Below are 22,646 nucleotides of genomic sequence, written 5' to 3' on the forward strand. Positions count from 1 at the left end.
AGGTTCCTCAGTGAAAAAATACAGATTACTAATACTAATTGTAACAAATGTCAATAGAGCCTTCCTAAATCTTCGTTCGCGAAGCCTAGCCGTGATGATGAAGACTGCTAGTATCATGGGCCCTGGTGTAGTAGAAAAATGATACAAAAAATATATTTGATAGTTGTAATGCCCAGGAGCTTACAGCCTGGAGGAGAGAGCAAGCTTATGGCACACAAACAACCTACCAGCAACTTACCAACTTCTAGCAAGACAAGACCACGCCAATGTTCACTGCAGCTTTCAAAGTAAAGTCAGAAAAAAGGAGGGCAGGAGAACAAACTTACTCCCTCTCTACAAAGTACAGCCCACTCTAGTTGTAACAGGCCTGTTTGTCAACAGCTACAGAAAGTAAAACCCCATGAAATTACTCTCTTTACTGAGCATCCACTAATAGCAAACTCCTCAAAAGGATCAGCTTAACTACTGCATTACCAGCCAAGGGATACACCCTCCAAATTCTTAAAAAAAAAAAAATTAAGTTAGCTCCTGATTAATTTCCAGTGAAGATCTCACCTAGAGGTATGAAATCTGAAACCTTGCAGCACTAACCACTCTGGACCAAAAATTTGCCATCTTCTCCATATTCTGTGCCCAATAATGCTGACTCCAGTAAGCAGGGTCAGCATCAAATTAGACTTTTCAACTGCTTGAGTAGTTGATTTTCTAAATTAATACACATGCTCTGCAGATAACAACAGTGGTAAAACAAGACTTGCAGCACATGCTGCTAGTCCTTCCCAATATCCACAAGTGGAAAAAATGGCCAGCAATTCTCATAGGAATGCTGATAAACTAGAAGCAAATGCAGCCACAGAAATGCCTGGCCAGCACCAGTGGAAGCATAAATGATCAGACTGGAGACTGATCTTTAACTCTGAAAAAAAGAAAAAGAAATAAAATATAACCATTTGCTGCATGGATTCTTTTCCTCTCATCTCCAAACACAGGAACCCTCCCCAGCCTACCACCTACCAGGTTCCTGTGAAGATGAGCTCTGAGAACTTGACTGAGAATTTGTTTCCCCAGGTGTTTCCTCTGTAGTCTTCTCCTTAAATATCAGGGAGCTTTTCAGCCAAACAGGGGATTTTTCTGGCATTCTGTTGCCCTCAGCACTCAAGCTCTTGGAAACTGGTACTTCAGTAAGCCTGGAGCTGACAAGCGAAGCTGCACAACTAGTCATAGAGGAGGATTCAAGGTTGTTAGGAAGGTCCATAAGAGTATTTGTAAGTGATATCTCAGGTATCTGCTCCTCCAGGAAGCCATCTGGCTCAGACAGCAGATCTGTAATGAAGGAAAACTTCCCCGTAGGGACAGTTTGCTTGGGTGCAAGTTCCGTTGAACTTCCAGTGAGAACATGGGCACCATCACTTTGTCTGGCCAGGGTATCAGACTCTGGAGGTCTAGAGTTGTTCCTCTGAGGCTTGGGTTTGCAATAGGCTTTGTTTTTCAAATCACTCATGTTGTTGTCAACATTAGCTTGCCTTTCTTCTTGAAGGCCCCTTGTCTGTTTTTTATTGCTCTTTTGATAGTTCTTAGCAGCTCTGGGGATTTTGCTAGGTTTGATCCCAGGAACTGACCTGGGAGGTACATTTTCACCCCCATCAAATTCTGTCTGGACGCAACCCAAGTTTCCTGCAAGATCCAAAGGGTGGACAATGTAAGTTTTCCTGTTACGTTTAACATTACCAGCCAAATCCTTTTTGCTCTCCTTAGCTACTCCTTGAACATCTGTACAGGGCCCAAAAACATCAACTTCGTTTCTCTGATCACAATTGCTTAACCTGACAGTTTTCCTCCTAGTCCGGCTTCTTTTAGGATGTTCTTCATCTTTGGCCTCTGGTATTTTCACACTCTTTGGCAGATACTCCTCATCAGAATCAACTCTTTGCCTAATTACTCTAGTTTTTCTGTTGGTTTGCTGTCTGATGCTCTTTCTGCTCACACTTGAGTCCTCCTGCAAAGCACAAGCACTTGAGGTCTCTTTCCTGAAGAAAAGTGAATTTTGTGGCCTGGAATCATCTGAGGGAATTTCATGACTTGAAAAAGTATGAACTGGGCTTTTTAATAAACTCTCCATATTTTGGATCTCAAAGATAGGTCCCTTCTTAACCTGTTGCATTAAGTCACCACCTTCAAGACTGGGCAGCTGTGCTGGATTCACCACAAATGTACTTTCAAGATCTCGGATTCTATCAGGAGAGTGGGAATGGTGCTCCACACTACAGTCTCTGTTCTTGTTGTCAAAAGCCCCAACATAGGCCTTTTGCCCCACCTCACAAACTTCAGACTCAGTAGAGCATGTTGTAACTTCAGGCTGAAGAAGTTTCTTTGCATTTTGAGCACACTCTTCACTTTGAGATATATCAGCACTACTTTTTGCACTGTTTTTAATTGCATTTCTTTTCTTTTTTCCTGTGCTTGCTCTTTTAACAGTCATTTTCTCACCAGTTTTACAACTACCTTTGCTTTTAACCTTTATAGGAACAAACTCAGGGACTTGGCTATAGGTGGAGTCCATTTCAACACCACACTCAGTTTCTTTAGCCTGTGGCTGATCACAGAAAGTCTCTTTACCCACAGATTTTCTATCAGAAATAGCATTGGTTTGCGTAGGTGAAGCCAGGGAGCTGGGTGATTTCAGCTGTTGCTGTGTGTTGTTGTTGCTGGAGCTGCTGCTGTCCTTTGTGACACTACACAAAGCAGCCTGAGTGGAACTGACACGCGGGAAGATACCCACACCAGAAGATGGAGTGCTGGTAGCAAATAGGGTGGAACGCTTTCTCCTCTGAGTAACGTGCCCTTGCGAGAGACGATCAAGGAAATGTTTTGCCATCTCATCAGCCTCATACGAAAGACGATGACTTTCCCAGGCAAGTGCTGGGAAACTGTTGGGATTTTGTTCGGTAGTGCACAAGACCTCTGCTGGAAAGACAAAATTCATTCCTAAGATGGAGAAATGCGGCAGGCAAACGCCAGCTTTCCCAATACCACGAAAAGCCTTGCCCCACACACTGCCACAAATCCAGAGCATAGAAAAACATGATTTTGTCCCTACAGAGACTCCCCAAACTTTCTGCGTAACAGAATTGCTCATCTGGCTCCCCCTCTGAACAAAAAGACATTCCAAAGCAAAATCCCGTCATCTGCGATAATATTTAGGAACACTCCTGATCCATATAAGAGTTATTACTTATATGGCAAATCCACAAGGAAAAGTTGTGCATCTAGTCAGATTCTGCACCTTCAGACATTTCTGAAAATCTTATGTAAGCTCAGTGCTTATTGCTCAAAAAGCCTGATTTGCAATCTTGAACTATTACAAACATGCCAAATATCCACAGCAACACATCCCATTCTGGGATACGAGTAACTACAGCAATAACAGCACCGGGAAGCATGCAGTTCCTACCAGCTATTGGAGTCATGGTTAGGAGCTAACTGGAACTCTGGCACTGCACTCATGCATTTCTGAGCACAGATACACAAAGTCATACCAGAAGAACAGCAAAGGTGCAAATTTACCTCCAAAGATGCAAGAGTCATGAAAAGCCTCCTGCATTTCCTTTGTTTCAGTGAACTTCTTCCCATTCTCTTCCTGGTGGGATTGAGGTTCCTCAGCATGCTGTGGTGGCAAAGTGTCTTTGGAGGCAACAGGCACAATTTTCAGGGGCTCATTAGAAGCAGGTCTCTGAAGTTCTCCTGAGGATGTTTGTACTGCTGTGGAGCTGCCACCTTGCTGTCCTGCATCACACAGCTTGGACATGGGCACCCTCATTGGTATCCCTGTAGCCCTGGTGAGAAGGAATAACAGCAATGGAGCATGTTCCATGTATATGACAGCCCCAGAATCCAGCAGAGTAACTACAGCTTTCACCTCCATAAAGTTGACAAAATATATTTCTGAAGTCTTCAAGTGCTGAAGAACATACACTGCCCAAGCAGGACAGATTTCCCACTTTTGGGCAAGCACAACACACAAGGAGATCACACCGCTGTGGACACAGAAGTAGGAGAAAAATACACTGAGGGAACAAGGAAGTAAAGGCCTTTCAGCACACAGGTTGTGACCACACATTCACCTTGCTGTGGAACACCAACGCAGCTGCCTGGTGTTACGCGTGTGGGCAGCCCCAAGGACTCCCCTGTGCTCTGAAGGGAGACTAAACAGAGGAGAAACAGAACTTCAGATACATTTTAAGAGACCCTGCTCTGATCATTTTTCCAGAATACAGGTTTACATCATACAAGCAGGTGACTATTAAGCATATATATGTAACAAACAAAGTGGCCAGCTATGGCATTCACTCATTCAAGGAAATCTTGCAGTGCTCACCAGCTACAGGGGGAAAACTACCCAAAAGTAATGCACTCCCAAATAAAAAAGGCAGAAGGACCACCTTTTGCACAGACTTGGCATTAGGACAAACAAGACAAGGAGTGGCAGCAGAAAGACACAGAGTAAAGGAAAACATCAAGCAGTGGAGGTTCAGAGAAGATATCTCACATAAAACTGGCAACTGGGCACACACATAAAACACAAGAAGTTTAGCATCTAGAAATTCAGGACAAGCTTGCTGATATCATTTTAAGGCCCACCTCAGAAGATGACCATCTGCAATATCATCAGCCCAGCAATCTTCAGTCATGCTGCTCTTCTGGCCGCTGGACAAGGATGCAGAATTTGTATGAAACTGGAAAGAAGAGAAATAGAAGAATGAGTTAAAGTTGTTACAATCCTTAGTGCAGCCTCATGCACAGAAACAGCAGAAGCTCAGTTTCACTCTGGAAAGAATGTAAAATGCTGCCAGTGACCCACTCCCATTTAAAATTGCATAAATTTTGAAATAAAAAATTATGAAATAACTAGATTCTGTCTCCACAAGATTAAGGATGAAGTTAAACTAGTTCAGATAATATGAGACTAGGAAGCAGGAGTATTTTCCCCATCCACCCATGAGACAGGAAAATGTCCTATTCCCTATCCCAAGTTGCCATGGCAAAACTTTAAAAAATAAATTGAAAAGAAGTCATAACGTGTCAGAGCAGAAGAGCCTACTGACCAATACAGCCAACGACCTAGAGGAAAGCAGTTTAAAACTGTAGCCCTTCCAACAGAATAAATTACTGCAGAAATCCTTAACATCAAGCTAAAAACAAGGATGCAGCCAGCATAATTCAAGCAAGCAAATAAAAACAGCTTAAGCATCCAACACTGCAGTGAGCAGGCAGCACAAAGCAAAAGACAGAGACAAACAAAGCCCCCTTCCCAGAGCAGTGTGCTCATGTTTCCCATGGTTTACCTCAGACAGCCGGGCCGTCTTAACTGCAGCCAGAAGATTTTCAAATTCTTTCAAGATATGATTCTGTTGAGGTAATAAAAGAGAGAGAAATCATACAGACATTAAATTAAAACATCTGTTCCAACAAGGATATTGGTAGCTAGAGCAAGGAACTGGGGAGAACACAGCTTGCAAAAAAAAAAAAAAAAAAAAAAAAGCAAATGAATGGTGACCTTTTTCATATGCTGAGAATTTGGACAATCAGCAACAGGTCACTCCTCCCAAGGTTGAGATGCTAGTGCTGCATGCCTTGCCTACCACACCTCCCCATGCCAGCCACGTTGCTAGTGCCATACCTGGAAGGAGAGCCTGTGCCGCAGCACAGCGTTCTGGAAGTGGCACTGCTCCACCTCCTTCTGTAACATGGTCTTCTCCCGGGTGAGCCGCTGTGCATTGGCTTTCTCTGCATTGAGGGCCAGAGCCAATGCTTTATTGTTGTGCTTCAGGGAGACTTTAATAGTAGAAGAGTTGTCTGTAAGAGATAGAGAGATATCACACAGAATCAGCATCCAAGGTTTCATCCATGCCTCTTCCCTCATCATACTTCTTCTTCCTCTTTCCAGAATAATTTTCCTTAGATTTGGATCTCTACAGCTCAACAGCCCACACACAAAACCAGCAGTATAATTCCTTCCAGCAACAGAAGTCTCCAGAGAAGAGAAGGGACAAAATTTCCATAACCTGCAACACTTCAGACACCCTCTTCATCCTCAGTTGGTCATGCTCAGGTAGCAAGCTACTGCTTCAATTCTTAATGCATGATAGCATGGTTCAAGTGCTGAGTTTGAAAAGATATGCTTCTGGCTTTGAATATGCCACCTGAGTCCTCATCTCTATCCAAAAAGTGGGAGAAAAACCTATTTTCCTCTAGTTGTCCTTGAGCAGATTTAGAGCCATGTTTCCCAATCTCAAAACAATTAAATAAGAGTAATAGAAATATCTAATTTTTTCAAGGTAGTCCAAATTATCTCATGTGCTATCTTTGCATTATTTCCCCCATAAAAACAAGTCACAGTTGGGCTAGCTTCTGCACAGGATTCCATATACACTAAAATACTTTCCACACCTCTTGTATTTGCTACTTGGACCCTGAGGACTCAGTTTCCCAAACACAGATGTCTGATGTCATCTGAGATGCTGCTGAGCAGCCTTTGACGCCCCAAGCTGCTGTTCCAGAGGTTCTGTGTTAAACCTGCCAGTCACAGATACTTCAGACACCCCTGGACACCTTGAGTGACACTTAACACTCATTTGCAGGTCACTGAATTCACTAGAAACCCCTCGGGCAGAGAAGCTGCCAAGACTGCCGCCCACCGCCACGGCCAAAGGCACAGTTCCAAGCTGATGTAGCTGCCAGCCTCTGCACGCGCTGCAACGCAAAATACACTCACTAATGATTTTCGTTTTGATTTTGGATACAAGCGAGGCATTCAACTTCGCAGTCTTCAAGGCACCCTTTTTCTTCTCCCGCATCCTCTCTCTTACGCCGCTCAGGCTGAAGAAGGACGTGTCGGCAGCCTTCAAAGACGCCATCGCTGCAGAGAGTGACACCGAGCAGGGTTAGCACCCGTATTCCCCGCCAGCAAGTCCTTGGCGGCCAAGACTCGTACTACCCCCGAGCAGCGGCCCCGCGGCCCCTCATGGCCCGAGCAGCTCTGGGCACAGCCCCGCCGCCCCCCGCACATATCCCCGGCTCACCTGCGGACGGGGCCGGAGGGGAGGGCGCAAGAAGGAAGAGGAAGCCCTGTCTGCCAAGCGACTTTTGAAAGCGAGCGGGCCGGCGGGCAGCCCGCCCCTCGCCCCGCCCCGCGAGGTGGCGGCGGGAGGGGCGTCCTCGGCCGGCCGAGGCTGCTCTGTTCGCCCTCACGGCGAAGGCGGACCCCGAAACGCGCCTTCCCGGCCGCTGCCCTTCGGGCTGGAAGCCCCGAACCTTGAGGCGCTGCTACCGCCGCCTGCCCCGGCCCCACGGAGCTACACCGCTCCTGGAATGCCTCAGTAAAGCCCGGGGGTTGTTCTGAAGGGCGAATCTCACCCAAAAATGAGGGTTGGTTCGTGCAGAGAGCTTGGCTTGCAGCTTTCACCTGACAGTCACGTTTTACTGTCTATTAAAATGATTTTTTTTCTTATGTAATTTTCACTTCAGCCCAAGTTAATGCACTGTTTTTCAGACACCCTTGAATTTGCCTTTAAGAAGCTGACATTATATATGCTGGTGTGATGACGTTAAATATTTTAAGGAAATGACACATAAGGAAAAAGCAGCCAAATAATTTGAAAAACAATGATTTAGAGTGGAGATGCAATTTATAGCAGAGGTGCCAAGAGAATAAGGCTGATGAAAACGTGTCTACCTATTGACCCCAAACGGGTTCCTTTAACCCGTGTGCTATTGGCTGGTCCCCACATTTTCTGACTGTTAGAATTTCTCTCAATACTGTAAGCAAAAACATAACATAGATGAAAGAACAAGTAGCAGCATCCTTGCTATATGCCATAAACGCTGGAAATGGAACTGTAGATGGGCTCTTGGCAGGTATCAGGTCTAGTCTTTCACCATTCCATTTGGTGAAATGCTGAAACAGTAGAAGCTGGTATCTTCTTTTACAAGGAATTAGATCTGTTAGAAAACCTGGTGAATAGTTTCTGCCTCCCTTATTAGCAAGTCTTTTATGTTTCCAACTAGCCACTCAGCAGTGTAACTCAATGCCTAGAAGTGCATTAGGATCATCTAGCTTGAAACTGATGACCCAAGCTGAAGGTGCAGGTTTAACCTCTTCTTTGTGATGGTTTTGGTTTGTTGTTTGGGGTTTTTTTCTTTCGGTTTCTCTCAGGTCAGCAGCATTGTTTCTAAGCAACATTGTTTCTAAGCAGCAGTCCTGCATGAAGCCATAGCCTCATTTCCCTGGCACACAAAGGAAGACAGAGGCATGAAAGGAACAACAACATCAAGAGGGAAATCCTCCTCATAAATACCTGAAGTCAGAGAGGCTCCAAACCCAGATCCTGAGGCCTATTGCAAAAGTTGACACAGGTAGTGCATGATTTCTTGTGTACATGTATGAGAGGTAGAATAGGGGGACAATATTCAGCAACAGAGAGTTTGTATATTATGGAGCAAAGGAGTGGAGCACGTGCTCCACGTGCATGTCACAATATATTGGTGGGCCAGGTGCTGGCTTATCTCTTTGCTGTTAGTTCATCTTGCAGCCTGTCCTCTTCCCTGTTTCTACCACATAGATCTGGTTAACAGACACACAGTGGGGAGAGCAAACCTTGTGCTAAGAAACCTGTAAGCGGCAGCAGGTCAATAGCTTGCATTATATGAGAGATATACATCACTACGTTGGGGATGCAGGCAGCTTGCAAGCTGATGCTCAGGATTGATGCTTATTCCAAATGGGTTCATTCTGCCCATTTCCCATTACCAAACTCTTTACCATCACTCTCAGTACTGTTCATGTTGTCTTCTTTCTTGACTAAATTTTTGTCAGTTTCTATTTTAATCCTACCTTGGAAATTCTTTTGGCTAGATTTTTGTAGGGGGTCTCTTTATCTGTTTTTGAGATTTGTTCACTGGTAGAGACACTTGGTTCTCTCCTAGATCCCACTGAGCTTATGCTACAATGACAACTAGAATATGGAAAGAAAACACCTGAAGAAAAAGATTGAAAATCTTCTGTAAGTAATAACTGCCCACAACTGCTTTCACTGCACTAGAGATTGGCTTGTTTTCATTGCAAAGAGTTGTATGACTAGGTGGATGACAACTCTCAAACCTCAGTCTTCTCTTGCTGGAAAGTGTAAACAGACTTCTTTTGACAATTTCTTGCATGCAGTCTGCAGTGTAAGCCCTGACTGCACAGGTGACAGTAGAATCATCACAGCCCAGAACTTGCTCAGTGGAGCAACCAGAGAGGTGCAGAATTCCCTCCTTGCAGTGCATCCAGGGCAGCTGCTGTCTGTAAGGGGTCTCCTAGTTCATGCCGCAGTGTCTCATGCTCTTCAATGCAGGATTGCCCAGCAGACAACTCCTCAGGGATGTAAGCAGTGTCCCCTCTATTCCACACAAGTCCTGTGCCCATCTTCTCTAGGAATGCTGGCATTGGATCTGTAGTATTTCATCTGAGGAAAGATTGCAGAATCAGGCCTCCTTTGAATGAGAAGAACAAGCACCAGTGAAGCATCTCTTTCATTCTCTGTACAGTGAAATTCTTCTGTGAGTCCCCAGACTTTAAATAATGGTTTCATATTTCTTCTTCCTATTTTGGAGCCTTTGGAGAAGACAGCAGTGTGGTTTGAAGGAAGCTAAGATCAGCAGAGATGCAAAAAACTAACAGCTTTCCTACTTGGGAACTATCTGTGAGAAATCCTGCAGCAGATTCCTAGCCCTAAATCATAGTGAATTTAGCCTTGGTCTTGCAGTATCTTTAAAGTCCTCTATTACATTTCCTATGCACTGGTTTGCTTAGAACCAGCTGTAATTTAGAGTTATTTCCTTGCTTTAAGGGGAGATTATGTTGGCATCAGACTACGAGAAAAAGAATTTGATCCAAGAGGACAAAGGCCACCCACCTTTCTAGATGACATGGTAATCACCAGAATTCCTACTTCCTATCCTCTTTAACTGCGGGGCTCCTGAGAATTCTGAAGGATGGCTATTTGGTACAGCTAAATAACCTATCCCTACAATGATAAATAGCAGCCCATTACTGAAATGAGTACCTAAACTGGCTGTGAATAGCACCTGGGTATAATGTATCCAAGACAATTCAAGATTTTGTTGATTTTTTTACCAAGAAAAAGCTATTCACAGAAGACATTTGATAAAGTTAAGTCAACTAACCAAAGATTATTCTTCACAAGCCAAGTCTGTTGGTGCATAACAAAACAGAAAGTCTTCCTGGATGCATTTTAAACCTCTGAAACCTCATCAAGTGTCTTACAACAAGTGAGGTACCCAGTTAGTTGAGGCAATATTGGGCACAGCTCAGGTTTCCCTGCATTACCCTGGTCTTTCTGTCTTCCCTCAGTCAAGCAATTCCAGTCAAACAAAACAAATAAGATTCTTCTGTCTTTCCAGGTACATTACAACTTAGCCCTCAGTGTTGCTTTACTGTGGCTTAGTGACTTGGATGCTCCGATTGCACTGACAAGAGAGAAAATGTGAGTATTGAAAAGCTGAGGTCCTGCTGTTGCGGTGGGTTACACCAGTGTGAAAATGAGGTAAAAGCAGCAGTGAATCGACCCCAGGACTACTTTTTGCATTTATAACACCAGAATAATAATCTTCTTGTTCAAAACACCATACAGGAGCTTTGCAGCTCGCAACAAATACACATATCCCAACCGAACTGAGAGAGAAGCTATGATATTATCTTCATACGCTGGAATATTAATGGTAAGAGCACAAAAAAGATGGCAGTATCTTTTATTCTATGGCATATAGAATAGAATAGAATAGAATAGAATAGAATAGAATAGAATAGAATAGAATAGAATAGAAAACTCCTTGTACCCCAGATGCCTTTGTTCATCAAAAGCACAGTATGCAGACAGTGCAAATATTACAATTCCATTCCATTTGTATCAAGTAGCCACTAAGTTTTGTGCAGTCTTAGAAAACAAAGCAGTCAGTTTCAGTAGGTGTGTATATGTTACTTAACTTGTTTCACCCAAGTGCAAAATGGCAAGCAAGTTTCAGGACCAGATCTCAATAGATTTGTACCAGCAGTATGAAACGATACCAGAAGTTCATGTGAAAGCTGTTTCAGAGATCAAAGGAAGGGGCTATAAGCTGGATTTAATTCATTTACTTGAAAGAATACTACTGCTGAAAGCTGAATCTCTCTTTTACCTGTTTTTTTACCTTTTACTGCTTGCAGAACAGCATTCCCGTAGAAGAGATCTTTGAGATTTACAGCATGAGGCCCTCAGCGACACACTCGCAGAGGTCTGCAAATGTGAGTGATTTGGGTTTTTTTCAGCATCTGTAAAGGAAGTGATCCTATAATATCTGTGCCTTTCAAAAAAAAGCTACATTTTAAACTGAAGTCATTTGCCCCTTTTGCCCCATTAGTAACAGCAAACAAGCTCCAGCCCTCTCTTAGGACAGAGCAAAAAGCTGAATTATTCACCACTTCCTTCTCTATCTTACAGTGTGCCAGGGAGAGGCAAGAAAAGGGCAGCCCAGTTACTCACATCCACACTAAGATGTAACACAGCTCCTGCACCTTTGTGATAATGCTTTACAGAGGAGCATTCCCGCCAGCGTGCTCTTATTACCACTAGTGTGGATTAGGGGAAGAGGCTATGCAATTCTGAGATACAGCCTGGCATGTGTTCAGAGCAACTTTCTCTAGCAATCTATCTTTAGTCATATAATTGCCCTTTAAAAAACAAGAAAGGTATTATAATCTTTAATTTATGACTCAAGTCACAGGAAAGTATTCCGTATGACCCAGGTCCATAATGAAAAAGCATTTGTACTGGAATATATATATTTTCTTTTCAGTAACACAGACTTTATTGATGTTTCCCAAGCAACCATTAAAAGTTGATGTGGACTTGCAGTCAGACTATAACAGATGATTCACATGTAATTCACAGTGCACTTTATTTTTTTTTTTTACCTCAGTCATGCTTAGCTGTAATATTAATGACAGACTGCCACCCGGTGTCCAGAAAGGGCAGAGCTACACCAGCTCACAGTTACATGCAACAGAACAGCCTTGACTGTAACCTCTCTTAGTTTAGTTCTTCCGTGTCAAGCACTAGATATGTCACTAGATGCCATGTAAGGGCATTTCACAATATGTTATTTAGAAGGAGGGATCTTATTCTCTGCTCCTGGGACAAGTGGGTGGATCAGCTGTCACTCCTTTTGCTGTGAATATTACAATGTATATTTTCACTGTCTTGCTTCTTATGGACAGGAATACTTTTCTCTAGGAACTTCCAACCCAGGATATTTTTAGAAATCTCTATTTTGAGTGCTCACCATACACTGTAGAGGAGTGATATTTTCTTGAAAGGTTTCCAGCTACTCATGCTGTTTCCCATGGTGGGTGTTTGAGTTTTTGCTTGAGTTTTGGTGTTTTTTTTCTTTGGGAGGAGGGGAGGTTATTAGTGGTATTTTTAGCTTTGATTTGTATTCTGATGTTATGCAAGCAGAGACAAAGACATCTCATGTTACTGTGCACTTGCCTAGATCCTGTCCCTCATGGACTCAGAGACACTTCCTTAATGGTCACAAGGTAGCAAAGTTAAAAAATTTTCTAAAGAGGAAGATAAGCCATTGTTATCAGGATTTCCAGTTTCTGTTTCAGCCAACACCACTGCTTCATTTTATTCATGGGCTTAAGATCATTCCCAACCTATGAGAAAGGAACAAAAATGCTTTGCTGAGCTGGGAAGATAAGGATACTTTATTTTACAAAGCCTTGATTCATTTAAGAGGTTAAACCTACTGTTTTAAACTAACAGTAACTCTTGGAGCTCAACTTATGCTTCCTTAAGAGTCCTGAACTCAAAGAGATGGAATACAGCCCATCTGAAAATTCAGTTTCTGTGGGTATTTCCCACTGAAGTAAAATGGTGGAGATTCCTGTTACCCCTCATCACTTTTGAAGCTTTGGCTTGAATCTCCTTGGAAATCAAGCACTAGCCTTACCAAGATATATAGGTACTTAGGGAGCCTAAGCCACATCCTAGTGACATTTAGGATGGAGGTTATAAATGGTGCTCATTTATCCATCAGGACTGCTGAAGCAGTTACCTTAGTTTCTGCTGACCAGAAGAGTATGTCCATTGTCTTAGCACATAGTTTCTGCAGGTACACTTATTTATGAATTGTTGTCTTTTCAGGACCATTGCATTCAACCTTTCAGGTTCTCCCTGCATCCATTTGCCATGCTGACTGCCCCTGAAGCTGCAGAGTATGCCTGGAAGCAAAGTGAGTACATTTCACCTCAACTCCTACAAGGCCAGGGCAGGGGAACACAGAGCAGCACCAGGCCCAGCAGAGCCACCAAGTTACAGCCTGCTGAGCTCCAACAGCTGCACATGGAAAGGACAGTGAAAACCTCGGTCTGTGCGTCTTCTGTTGTTGGGCGTGGGGGGAGGTACAGGTGTTTTCTCATTGTAGCCTAGAAATGGCATCTAGCTCAGGCTCCTGAGGTTCATGACAATTGCAAAAGGTGCATTTTGCTCAGGTTAAGGTAAAAAATATGATTACATGTTTCTAGTAGAATCAGCCTTCATGTCTGTCCATCACTTGTTTGTTCTTAAGCTTGGACTAATACTAGAACTTTTGCAAAGGTCAGTTATGCTACTGGCCAGCAAGAGCCACCTACAACTTGCCTGTTTCTTCTCCAAGTGCAGCACAAATGAGAATAACTGCAGGAGCATTAGAGAATTTGAAGCTGGAACCCCTTACCTCCAATCATGAGATGACTGCAAGTAAGCCCATGCAGTAGGTCTGTAAACCAGCCTGGTGGCATTCTGTAAGCCCAAGATGATACGAGGCTCTTTCTCTCTCCCAAGGCATCAAGTACCAGACAGCAACAGCACATCAAAAGCAAGGACCTTGTTCAGCAAGGAGAGCTAAAAAGGACCACAAGCAACTAGACCCACTGACCAGAGGAAAGCAACACATTGACAAAGTAGGTCTGAAGAATTCACACAAGCCAGTAAAATAGTGTTTGCAACACTATCACTGGATGTCACAGAGTGGCACTTCAGGCCACTTGTAGCCCACAAAGCCCACAAAAGAGTCTGCCCTTTTCAGTTCTCTTTAGCATGAGATGTTTCATAGCAGCACTAGTCTATAAAATAATGTCAATTCTAAATTGGACTGCAAGCTATTAACAGGAGGTGTCACTTGTGAGCTGGAAAGTCAACTCCAGTAATATTCAATATATACATGGAAAGCACTCTCCTGGCTAATATCCCTGAAAAACATATTCACATTTAGGTTTAAAAAAACCAAACCTATTGCTATAAAAATTAACAAAAACCTAACTCCATAAAGAACTCAGTAATGTCAGATTAGCCCAGCATGTTCATGACTTAGGTTCTGCCTTTCTATTTGACCTTGATTTGCTAAAGCCTGTTGTTTGCCGCAGCTCCACTGAGCAGCAGAGCTAAGAAAACATTCCAGCAGCAGGGCTGGATTTGATGAACTAGAGTAAGGGTGCTCCCCCACAGCCCTGAGTTCAACATGCATCACATGTCACACAGCAGGAGGGAAGCTGATCTGCCATGCAGTCCCCATCTCTCCCAATGGATTCAGCCCTGCCTGCTGTGCTTGCGCTTATTAACATTTGCATCCTGCAGGGAGCTACAGAAGCAAAACAAGGAATCTCTCCAAGGAAGCCTGGAACAGATTCAAAAGTGAGGAATACAAAGGAAGCAAAGACATAACAAAAAACCTAGACTTCACGTACCTCACTTAGTTGTAGGTGAGCTAACTGATGTCTTCTATCTTAGCTTTGGTAATACATTTGCAACTTTTGTTTTGGTTGATTGGTTTGTTTGTTTTTAAATCTTAGCAGTCATTCCTTCCTTCCTTCCCACCCATCATATCTTACATCCAAGACATTCACTCCTTTTCCCTTAGCCAATTCTCTCCTGCTCCCCTGCCAGTGTGTTGGGAGCTTACATTTTCCCAGTGCATCCCTACTGATTCTCAAAGCACCATGCTACTTTTACAGAGGCAAAGAGAGGATGCAGCACTTCAGGGCCAGGGAATACATACTTCCCCTTTTCCACAGTGCTTTGCGACTCCCACACATGATCCAGTGTTGGGCAGGAATGAGCGTCCCTGCACGTGACGTGTGGGTTGTGCCTCTCAGGATGATCACAATTTCTTCAGCTCTCCCCTCTAACCATCCTGCTTTCTTATTTCAGCAAAGGGATCAGCTAAAGAAAAAGCCTCTCCCTGCAGTGCCAGTGTGGCACTGAAGTCTGTCTTCCAATCCCCATTTGTAGGTCTCTGATGATTTGCCTCTGTTATGTCCATGCTGTGTTGCCGAAGAACACTCCTCATTTCCTAGATGGGCTGTCAACTTTCATCCTTGTACTGACTCTACCTTGGAATATAAGCTGGATGTGGTTCTCCTTCCACATCCCTCTCTTCCTCTGTCACGAAGCTTGAGCACACAATATGGAGTGTTTGTATTAGACTCCTTCTACCTAATTCCATAGAAATTTCAGGGCTCAGTGGGATTGAAGTATTTGCTGCTGAGAGGTGTGTTTAACATTAATTGCAGGGTAGAGAGACTTCATTAGGGCTCTTTACATATAAAAATGAAGATTCCCAGATACTTGTAGCCAGGGGATAGACAGTTATCCAAAGTAGGGTCACATATTGTACAGCTGCATTAACCCATCTCTTGGAGATGGTCCTGTACTCTAACACAAAGTATCTGCTAAAGGAAAAACCAATAAACATTTGTGAAGCAAAAACATTTTTCTCCTTTTCTCCTTTCTGCTGGCTCTGAGTCACTGAGCCTATTTATGGAGATGCCAAAAGACAGCACTACACAAGAAAGCCTGGGAATGGTTAAACTTAATCAGGGATTAAAGGGTCTTTTAGACGTCCTCATGGACTCAAAGCTTGCTTTCAGCTTACCGGGTTCACAGTGTTTTGTTTTTTTAATATATCACAAATTTCCTGTTAAAATCACCTGTCCTTTCAATTCTGGTTTGTCTCTGGGGAAAGCCCTGACTACAGGGCTACATTTAGAAATTACAGATTAACCAGTGACTCTTTGTGTTGATCTAGATGGGGCTTCTTAGCCGTACCATGCATCCCCATACTTTCCTTTCAAGCCATGTAAGCCCCAATTCTAGGCCTTAAGGAGTCAGGTGAGAGGGCCAGGGGGGACCTGAGGTAAACAGAAACATCACCTTCTATATTACACAGGAACTCTTTAAGAATTTCTGCAGCATCAGCTGTTTTGGCCTGGTTAGTTCACTCTGCAGGAAGGGAGACTGCTGGAACACACTATCCAATCCTATTTAGTAGTTCCTACCTCTCCTCTATTGTCTGTGTTCACTGCTGAGATAGGTCTACCCTGTCATATTCAGCACTTGCTTTTTCCTGGAGCTCAGAGCATCCATCAGCTTCTGAGCAGAGGCTTCTGTTCTTGCAAACAAATTCCATAGAACAGTAGGCCAGTGACAGGACCTGAGCAAATTTCCTCCCAGTTCAAACAGCACCAGTCTGACCCCTGGAAAGCCAAAACAGAGAGAAATTGTCCTTTGAAATGAGGTCACTACAAGAGGGGAGGAGGGGATATTGCTGCTGAGCACATGAGAGAACAATGGTAAGGGGGTGGTTCAGATTAAACAGCTAGACAGAGAGATTAACATCTCATGACTGTTTTTTGTTCACTGACCTGTAATAAAATAAACAGTAAGACTTTAACAAATAGGTGATTAGCCTTGTTATTCCAGTGCTGTCTTTGCTATGGAGTACTGCCATGGCCTTCACTTTTCTTCGAATAATACTTCCTGGTTTTATAGGTGAGACTGGTGGAGTTAAGAGGAATAAGCAGCAGAAATCTTACTATGCTAATAAGCAGAAAAACAGTGTTTTATTTTCAGAGTGCAAGTCCCTGCCCCTTCGCTATTCCCTCTTCTGTTGGCTGGCTGGTATCTGATTGTCTGCACACAGAACTCAAGCCCAGAGGATCAGATGGTTTGCTGCTCACATGTTCAGACAGCCAGAATTAGGGAGCTGAAAGGTGCTTGTAGATGTGGGCACTGTGGGATTGATGAATGACAGCCTTCTGCCACCTTGACTGAAAATTCCTCCTTTCCTGAGCTATATTGTCTCCTGAATAATCAAGGTCTTGCTGCAACCGACCAATTAGTCAGGACAACTTCAAACTCTTTTCTCAGCTACGCAGAAAGCGATGGACAGAGTTCAGAGCTCAGATGCAATGCAGAGTCATGAATTTGTTCTACAGGACCAGAAGAGACTTCTGATCATATGTGCACAGTTAGCACCAGTTGTCACATGCATATATTTAGTGCCTACCATTGCACTGCAATACTGTCCACAGTGAGAAAAGTAAGAGGCCATTCCTGGTCTGCTCTTTCGAAATACCTGAAATCACAGTACTGAGGCAAGTGGGGAACTCAACAGGGCATTATCCACTTTTCCTTTGGCAATTTAAGAGCTGCCTATTGTACCCCAGAGGTCAACTTCAGCAGCAGTACTCATGGTGGCAGCTTGGTGTTGCAATTCATAGCCCAGTTTATGACACTGAAATCAGGTGGTTTCACTCTAACACTCTTGACTGTGAACAGCACAGCAGCTGAGGCACAGACATACTGTCTGCCAGACCAGAGATGCTAACTTCTTCAACTGCTCCACACGAATTAGTGAGTCAGAGTCTTTAGACTCCAGACTTACTAGAGCACTGCCCATGCAAGCAAGCCCAAATTTCCCCCTCATTTCTGCTACAGTAATCCTGACTTCAGACACGTCACTACTGATTCTCTAGCTAGTCCTGAAAATTCTCACTCATTATGGTGAAGAGCTTTTTCCTAGCCAAAATGTCATGTGGAAACATCTAGCATCCACTACGGAATGGTAAAATATCTGTTTTTTCCAACAGATTGGTTTAGCTGTAGGACAAAAATATAACCAATCTCTTTTTAAAAGCATTAGTTTGTCAGGTTGGAAAGTCAAGTGCACAGGACTGTTTATCTTTAAGAGGTAGCAACAGCAAATAAAAGAGTGAAATCTACGAGAAAATCAGATATATTCCATCCCTGTAAAACACTGTAAAAGATGCTGGCCTCACGAGGGGAGTCATGGTTGAAAGATTTAAGAATGGTTAGAGGTGCTTAAAAAAGAAACTAGCTCAGACTGGCTCCAAAAGAGAGTTTGTTTGCAGCAAAGCAGAGTCAGAGGGAACACCAAGTGCCAAATCCTGCACTGTCACCAGGTCACCTGCTGTTGTGGAAGTGATCTGCCAGGTACTTGCACACAGGTATTTCCACTGCAGTGCTAAACACATAGTCCATTTAAGTGAAGAAAGTGTATGATGTGGTTCCCAAAGGCATCAAGGGCTAGATTTCATGGCCTTTCATGGGGATTTGCCAGCAGACAAATATCAAGCCCTGAACAGTGTACTTACGGTAGTACCAGCAATATATAAAGTCAAATACAACAGTCAACCAAACATCATGACAAGGAAATCCAGCAGAATGAAGGCATGTGGTCTGAGGTAACACAGAAAGTCTGGGAGAACAGGGTTGAATATACTAAACAGGACAGGAGGGTATCTAACCTGTTTGGAAATGGTGAGTGCACATTAGCTCCTGTCATTTAATATGGATACAGTTAAAACCAATATCAGTTAAGTGGTTTGTGATGGAAGGCTGTGAAGGTGGAGGTTTGATATCCCCCCATCCATTTCCCCAGAATACACCCTTCTCTTTCTCTTTCCTTTCTTGCTCAGCACTGAAAGCCCATTTCTTTGGCCTGAAATCATGTAAATGGAGCTGCACTCCACTAAGTCTCCCAAACTTTACCCTGCCCTCCCTCCTTGCAGCCACAAACACTCATTTGTTCCACTGGAGGTGGAGACCATGTAGTTGAAAACAGAGCTCTTTAAATAAATTAGATCTACAAAGGTGTTTAGCTGCATGCCAAGTTCCTGATGAATTATGTTGACAAGTTCTTCATATGCTTGAGTGAGTTCCCCCAAATACATAAGATTGTAAATCTGGTTTTGGAGTGCAGTAGTTTTGATCTGAAGCCTCACCTACTGCTGATATAAGACATTTGTATAACCAGCTTTGCATATTACATGAAGCAGTTTGTTTTTTAAGAGTCTAAGATTTAGGTGCAAGAAAATGATAATCAGAAGAGAACAAGTTAAGGTTTGTTCCAGCCCTCACCAAACAAGAAGAAAACAGATGAAAAGTTCCAAAACAGAGAAATACAGTTTTCTGTAACTTACTAGCTGTCCTTTAGTATTAAAGCACTCTGCTTCAGCCTTAAACAACAATTCTTCTGAGTTCCAGATAGAGAGCAACTTGAGTTTAACGCCATTTCCTCCCTTTGAATTTTTAGACAGGCTTTCGAAGAGAAAAAACTGAACCAACTGACCCAAACTGATTTACAATGTTAGCCAGTAATTCAGATAAGTGACAAACATCTAGTAAGAACCATTTTATTTCAATATTTATAGTCTTCAGGATTAATGCAGCAGTTAATCACACACCAGGAAAAGGATGAAAGTTTTAATTGCTATTTCCTCCTAACATGCCTATGCTAAAATCTGTACACAGTACAAGGGATTAGTAGGCAAAGGGTAACAACACCACATGAGAATGAAACTTTTCCTGTCTCCAGGATAAGGCATGTGACAAAGTATTGAAACTGAAGCAAAATTCACCTGCTCTCAAAAAAGCAAAGATTGGGACAAACTTAGGCAAGAGGTAACCAACAGGGGGTGGAGAAGGATAGGAACAGACCCACACCAGAAACTGCTCAGGTCTGGTGAGTCCAATAGCTTTCAGGCAAAGAAGGTTCTGTAAAGAACCATTCTTACACACATATATATGCTTGTACCTATCCCACATTGGGTCAGGTGCACCACATGCAACAGCTGATAGCAGCTGAAAGTGTAGTCTATCCCATAGTTACACGATAATTCACTTGCACACAGCATCAGCAAATGCAGCCCAAACCCCAGAAAAAATAAGTCTCCCATAGTAAATGTAATAAATGCCATAACTACAAAAAAGACAAAACATGAGATCTCTCCAAGGTTAGAATAGTCTCCTCTGTGTTACTCTTTGCAGATACTGCATTAGGACTATGGTGTACAAAAGCAACCACAATGTCTGTGTCTGCACACAGCTCTCAACTTTCATCTCAGCAAACCATCAGAAATGGGAGAGATAAGTGGAAACCCCAGTATGTCAGTACCCTGCTCTGACACAGACACCAGGATGTCTTTGCAAATGTTTATATTGCAGATCATTTTCTTTATGAAGAGAAGAGCTTCTGGGGCCACTGCTATGAATGTAGTAGTGACCACCTTGACCTGCAGCCCTCTGTGAAAGAAAGCAATTCCATCCAGGTGAAAAAAGGCAGCTGGATAATTTACAAGAGCCTCAGTTACTCAGGACATCAGTACTTTTTGAAAAGGGAGGCAATTCTGACTTCCAGAAGTGGTTCAGTCTCTGCAACTCCATCGGGTCTTGCCATGTAATGCTACAAGTGAGTTCTGCTTGGCAGAGGATCACAGTTTAAGAAACTGGGTATAGTTTATCCTTTAAGAATACAGTTACAGTCTCTTCAAGCAACTCAAGAGTCGGGAAAAGTTCAGTAAGGCAATGCAAAGTTTCATTGGACACAAAGGAAATAGTCTGTTTAATCATTGCTATTTCCAGGGCCTTTTCATAACTTGAAGATGCAAAAAAAGGTTGTGTCACTATTCCTAGGTAGAGAATATCTTCACATCACCTAGGGAAGGGCCAGCAGGGCCAGCTGATGTAAACTTTTGCTGTGGGCTGATGTATGCAACTTGCTTATGTCCACACTATCTTATGATTCAGTGACACCAGAACATGTTAAATCAGCTCACTGATATTTGTCCCAGGCTATGTCCATCTCCTTGAGATCTCCTCCTTCAGTGTCTTAGGTGGCTCTTGGGTGTTGTATGAAATGCATAACTTCAGGGCAGACAGTATTTACTGAAACCTAGGGAATACAGAGGTACCCTTGATTGCAGTGCAGTAAATGCCAAAAACTCTCTTTGCAGAGGCCAGCTGACTTGCACTCAGTTATTGCTCACATACTAAGTAAATAGTGAATGCATTCCAAAATTCTGGTTCAAACAAATCTTTCTTCAGTACTACAAACAAATTCAAGTTTTACAGTCCCAAGGGAAATACTATTTCTTTCACATTTTAAGGGGAGAGGGGGGATACTTTTAAAAAATATTCACAGTTAGCCAGCTGTTCCATGGTACATGATAAGTTAAATAACTGTTAAAGGTCTAACTGTATATTGCTAACCCTGGAGGAGGTGTTGGGAAAGGCCTGATTCTTTCATCTAAGTTTTCTCTAGTTTTACAAACTTTGATTTAGCAATAGATTCCAGCTTTATACTTATCAGAGATAATAATATGCAGTTGGACCTTTAACAGTTATTTAAATTATCATGTACTGTGGAACAGAAAATAAATCCCATTAATAGTTATATCCAGTAAATTACTGACTGAGGAAGAAAAGGACAGAAGTGTGCAGAGGAACTCACAACAAGGTGAACATTGTATTTGACATCAAATTCTTCATGCAAACAAGCTGCTCCACCAATGCTACCACCAATCTAGCAAAGCTTTCTAGTCGTATTCCAGATGATTCCTCAAAAGTTAATTATTCTAGATCCTTAAATCACACCACCTTTATATATAGCATGTTTTAGTGAACCTGTGACTTCATGAACTAGATATTTAGCTGATGTCAATCACCCTGCTTCTACTAACTTCAGAGCTGCACTGATCTGTTGCAATAGGAGATTGAGCCAAATCCCTCAATTGCCAGGCTATTCTGCAGGCAAAAAGAATTAAATAAGCATACCAGTGTGGATTAGAAACAGGACAACATCTTGTGCTTGAAAATGTCTATTGCAGATTTAATTATCATTCAAGTGATTATGTATATGCCTACTATTCATCACCAAATCCTGTGCCAGCAGGCACCCTGTGCAGTTATGAATAAGAGCCATAATAAAATATAACAAAATACAGGTAAGGGATCTCACATCTTAACATACCTCTTCTAGGCAAATATACTACTGTTCTTCAGGAAGGTTCTAGAGACTTTTGGAAAGAAAAAGCAGTGCAGAGAGCACAGAACTACTACGACTTTCTGCAATCTTACCTAGTATATGTTCACTTTAAATCATTTCATCTGGGCTTTAAATGGTAGGCTTTGATTTTGTTTTGCCAAGCAAACATTCTGATAATGGAGTCCTTGAATAGAACCAAGCAACTTTTAAAGCAGTGAGGTAGACTGCTTAAAACTCACATCTCTGCTTGCTAATGTCAGAGACCTCATTTAGCCATTATTTCAAGCTCACATGACCCATCAGTTATAGCCAGTTAGTGATCCTCTCCAGCCTTTCCCTGACAACACTGGAGAGGAAAATAGAACTATTCTTTGACCTTCTCATCCCTTCTTTTGTACGTGGGACACTATCTCTACCCTCTCGCCTGTCCTTTACTGCGTGAA

At 42.8% G+C, this 22,646-nt stretch overlaps 2 protein-coding genes across 7 annotated transcripts in view; one reads left to right on the forward strand and one right to left on the reverse strand.

Annotated features, from left to right (window-relative positions):
* Positions 1-22,646, reverse strand: part of LOC127471178 (shugoshin 2-like) — a 32,434-nt gene that overhangs the window by 2,142 nt on the left and 7,646 nt on the right. Inside the window, exons 2-7 of the mRNA XM_051787866.1 lie at positions 6,773-6,916; positions 5,678-5,853; positions 5,343-5,405; positions 4,639-4,733; positions 3,565-3,833; positions 1,015-2,961 (exon numbers count right to left, since the gene is read on the reverse strand). Of these exons, the coding sequence (XP_051643826.1) occupies positions 1,015-2,961; positions 3,565-3,833; positions 4,639-4,733; positions 5,343-5,405; positions 5,678-5,853; positions 6,773-6,914 (2,692 nt within the window). The 5' untranslated portion in view covers positions 6,915-6,916. The remainder of the gene's footprint in view (positions 1-1,014; positions 2,962-3,564; positions 3,834-4,638; positions 4,734-5,342; positions 5,406-5,677; positions 5,854-6,772; positions 6,917-22,646) is intronic.
* On the forward strand, positions 7,088-20,450 carry CUNH2orf80 (chromosome unknown C2orf80 homolog). Of its 6 annotated transcripts, none has more exons than XM_051787694.1 (11): positions 7,088-7,796; positions 8,253-8,412; positions 8,946-9,059; positions 9,888-9,969; positions 10,462-10,544; positions 10,692-10,779; positions 11,264-11,341; positions 13,245-13,332; positions 13,923-14,041; positions 14,715-14,839; positions 20,208-20,450. In XM_051787694.1, the coding sequence occupies exons 3-10, from the start codon at positions 9,019-9,021 to the stop codon at positions 14,799-14,801; spliced, it is 666 nt and encodes a 221-aa protein (XP_051643654.1). In that variant the 5' UTR covers positions 7,088-7,796; positions 8,253-8,412; positions 8,946-9,018; the 3' UTR covers positions 14,802-14,839; positions 20,208-20,450. The 6 variants fall into 6 exon arrangements, with proteins under 6 accessions (XP_051643654.1, XP_051643650.1, XP_051643653.1 ...); XM_051787690.1 differs by lacking the exon at positions 20,208-20,450 and adding an exon at positions 15,369-16,542; XM_051787693.1 differs by lacking the exon at positions 20,208-20,450 and adding an exon at positions 15,369-16,542 and having other exon boundaries at positions 8,983-9,059.

This window comes from Manacus candei, unplaced genomic scaffold (assembly GCF_025592945.1).
Source record: "Manacus candei isolate 608988 ecotype Guabito, Panama unplaced genomic scaffold, ASM2559294v1 h1tg000023l, whole genome shotgun sequence".
Classification (NCBI taxonomy): domain Eukaryota; kingdom Metazoa; phylum Chordata; class Aves; order Passeriformes; family Pipridae; genus Manacus; species Manacus candei.

Excerpts from the sequence above, each read along its gene's own strand:
- CUNH2orf80 (XM_051787694.1), top strand. The coding sequence starts at position 9,019 with ATGGAAAGAAAACACCTGAAGAAAAAGATTGAAAATCTTCT. Across the intron at positions 9,060-9,887 it reads AAAAAGATTGAAAATCTTCT|GGGAGATTATGTTGGCATCA; the intron begins GTAAGTAATAAC and ends CCTTGCTTTAAG. Across the intron at positions 11,342-13,244 it reads ACTCGCAGAGGTCTGCAAAT|GACCATTGCATTCAACCTTT; the intron begins GTGAGTGATTTG and ends TTGTCTTTTCAG.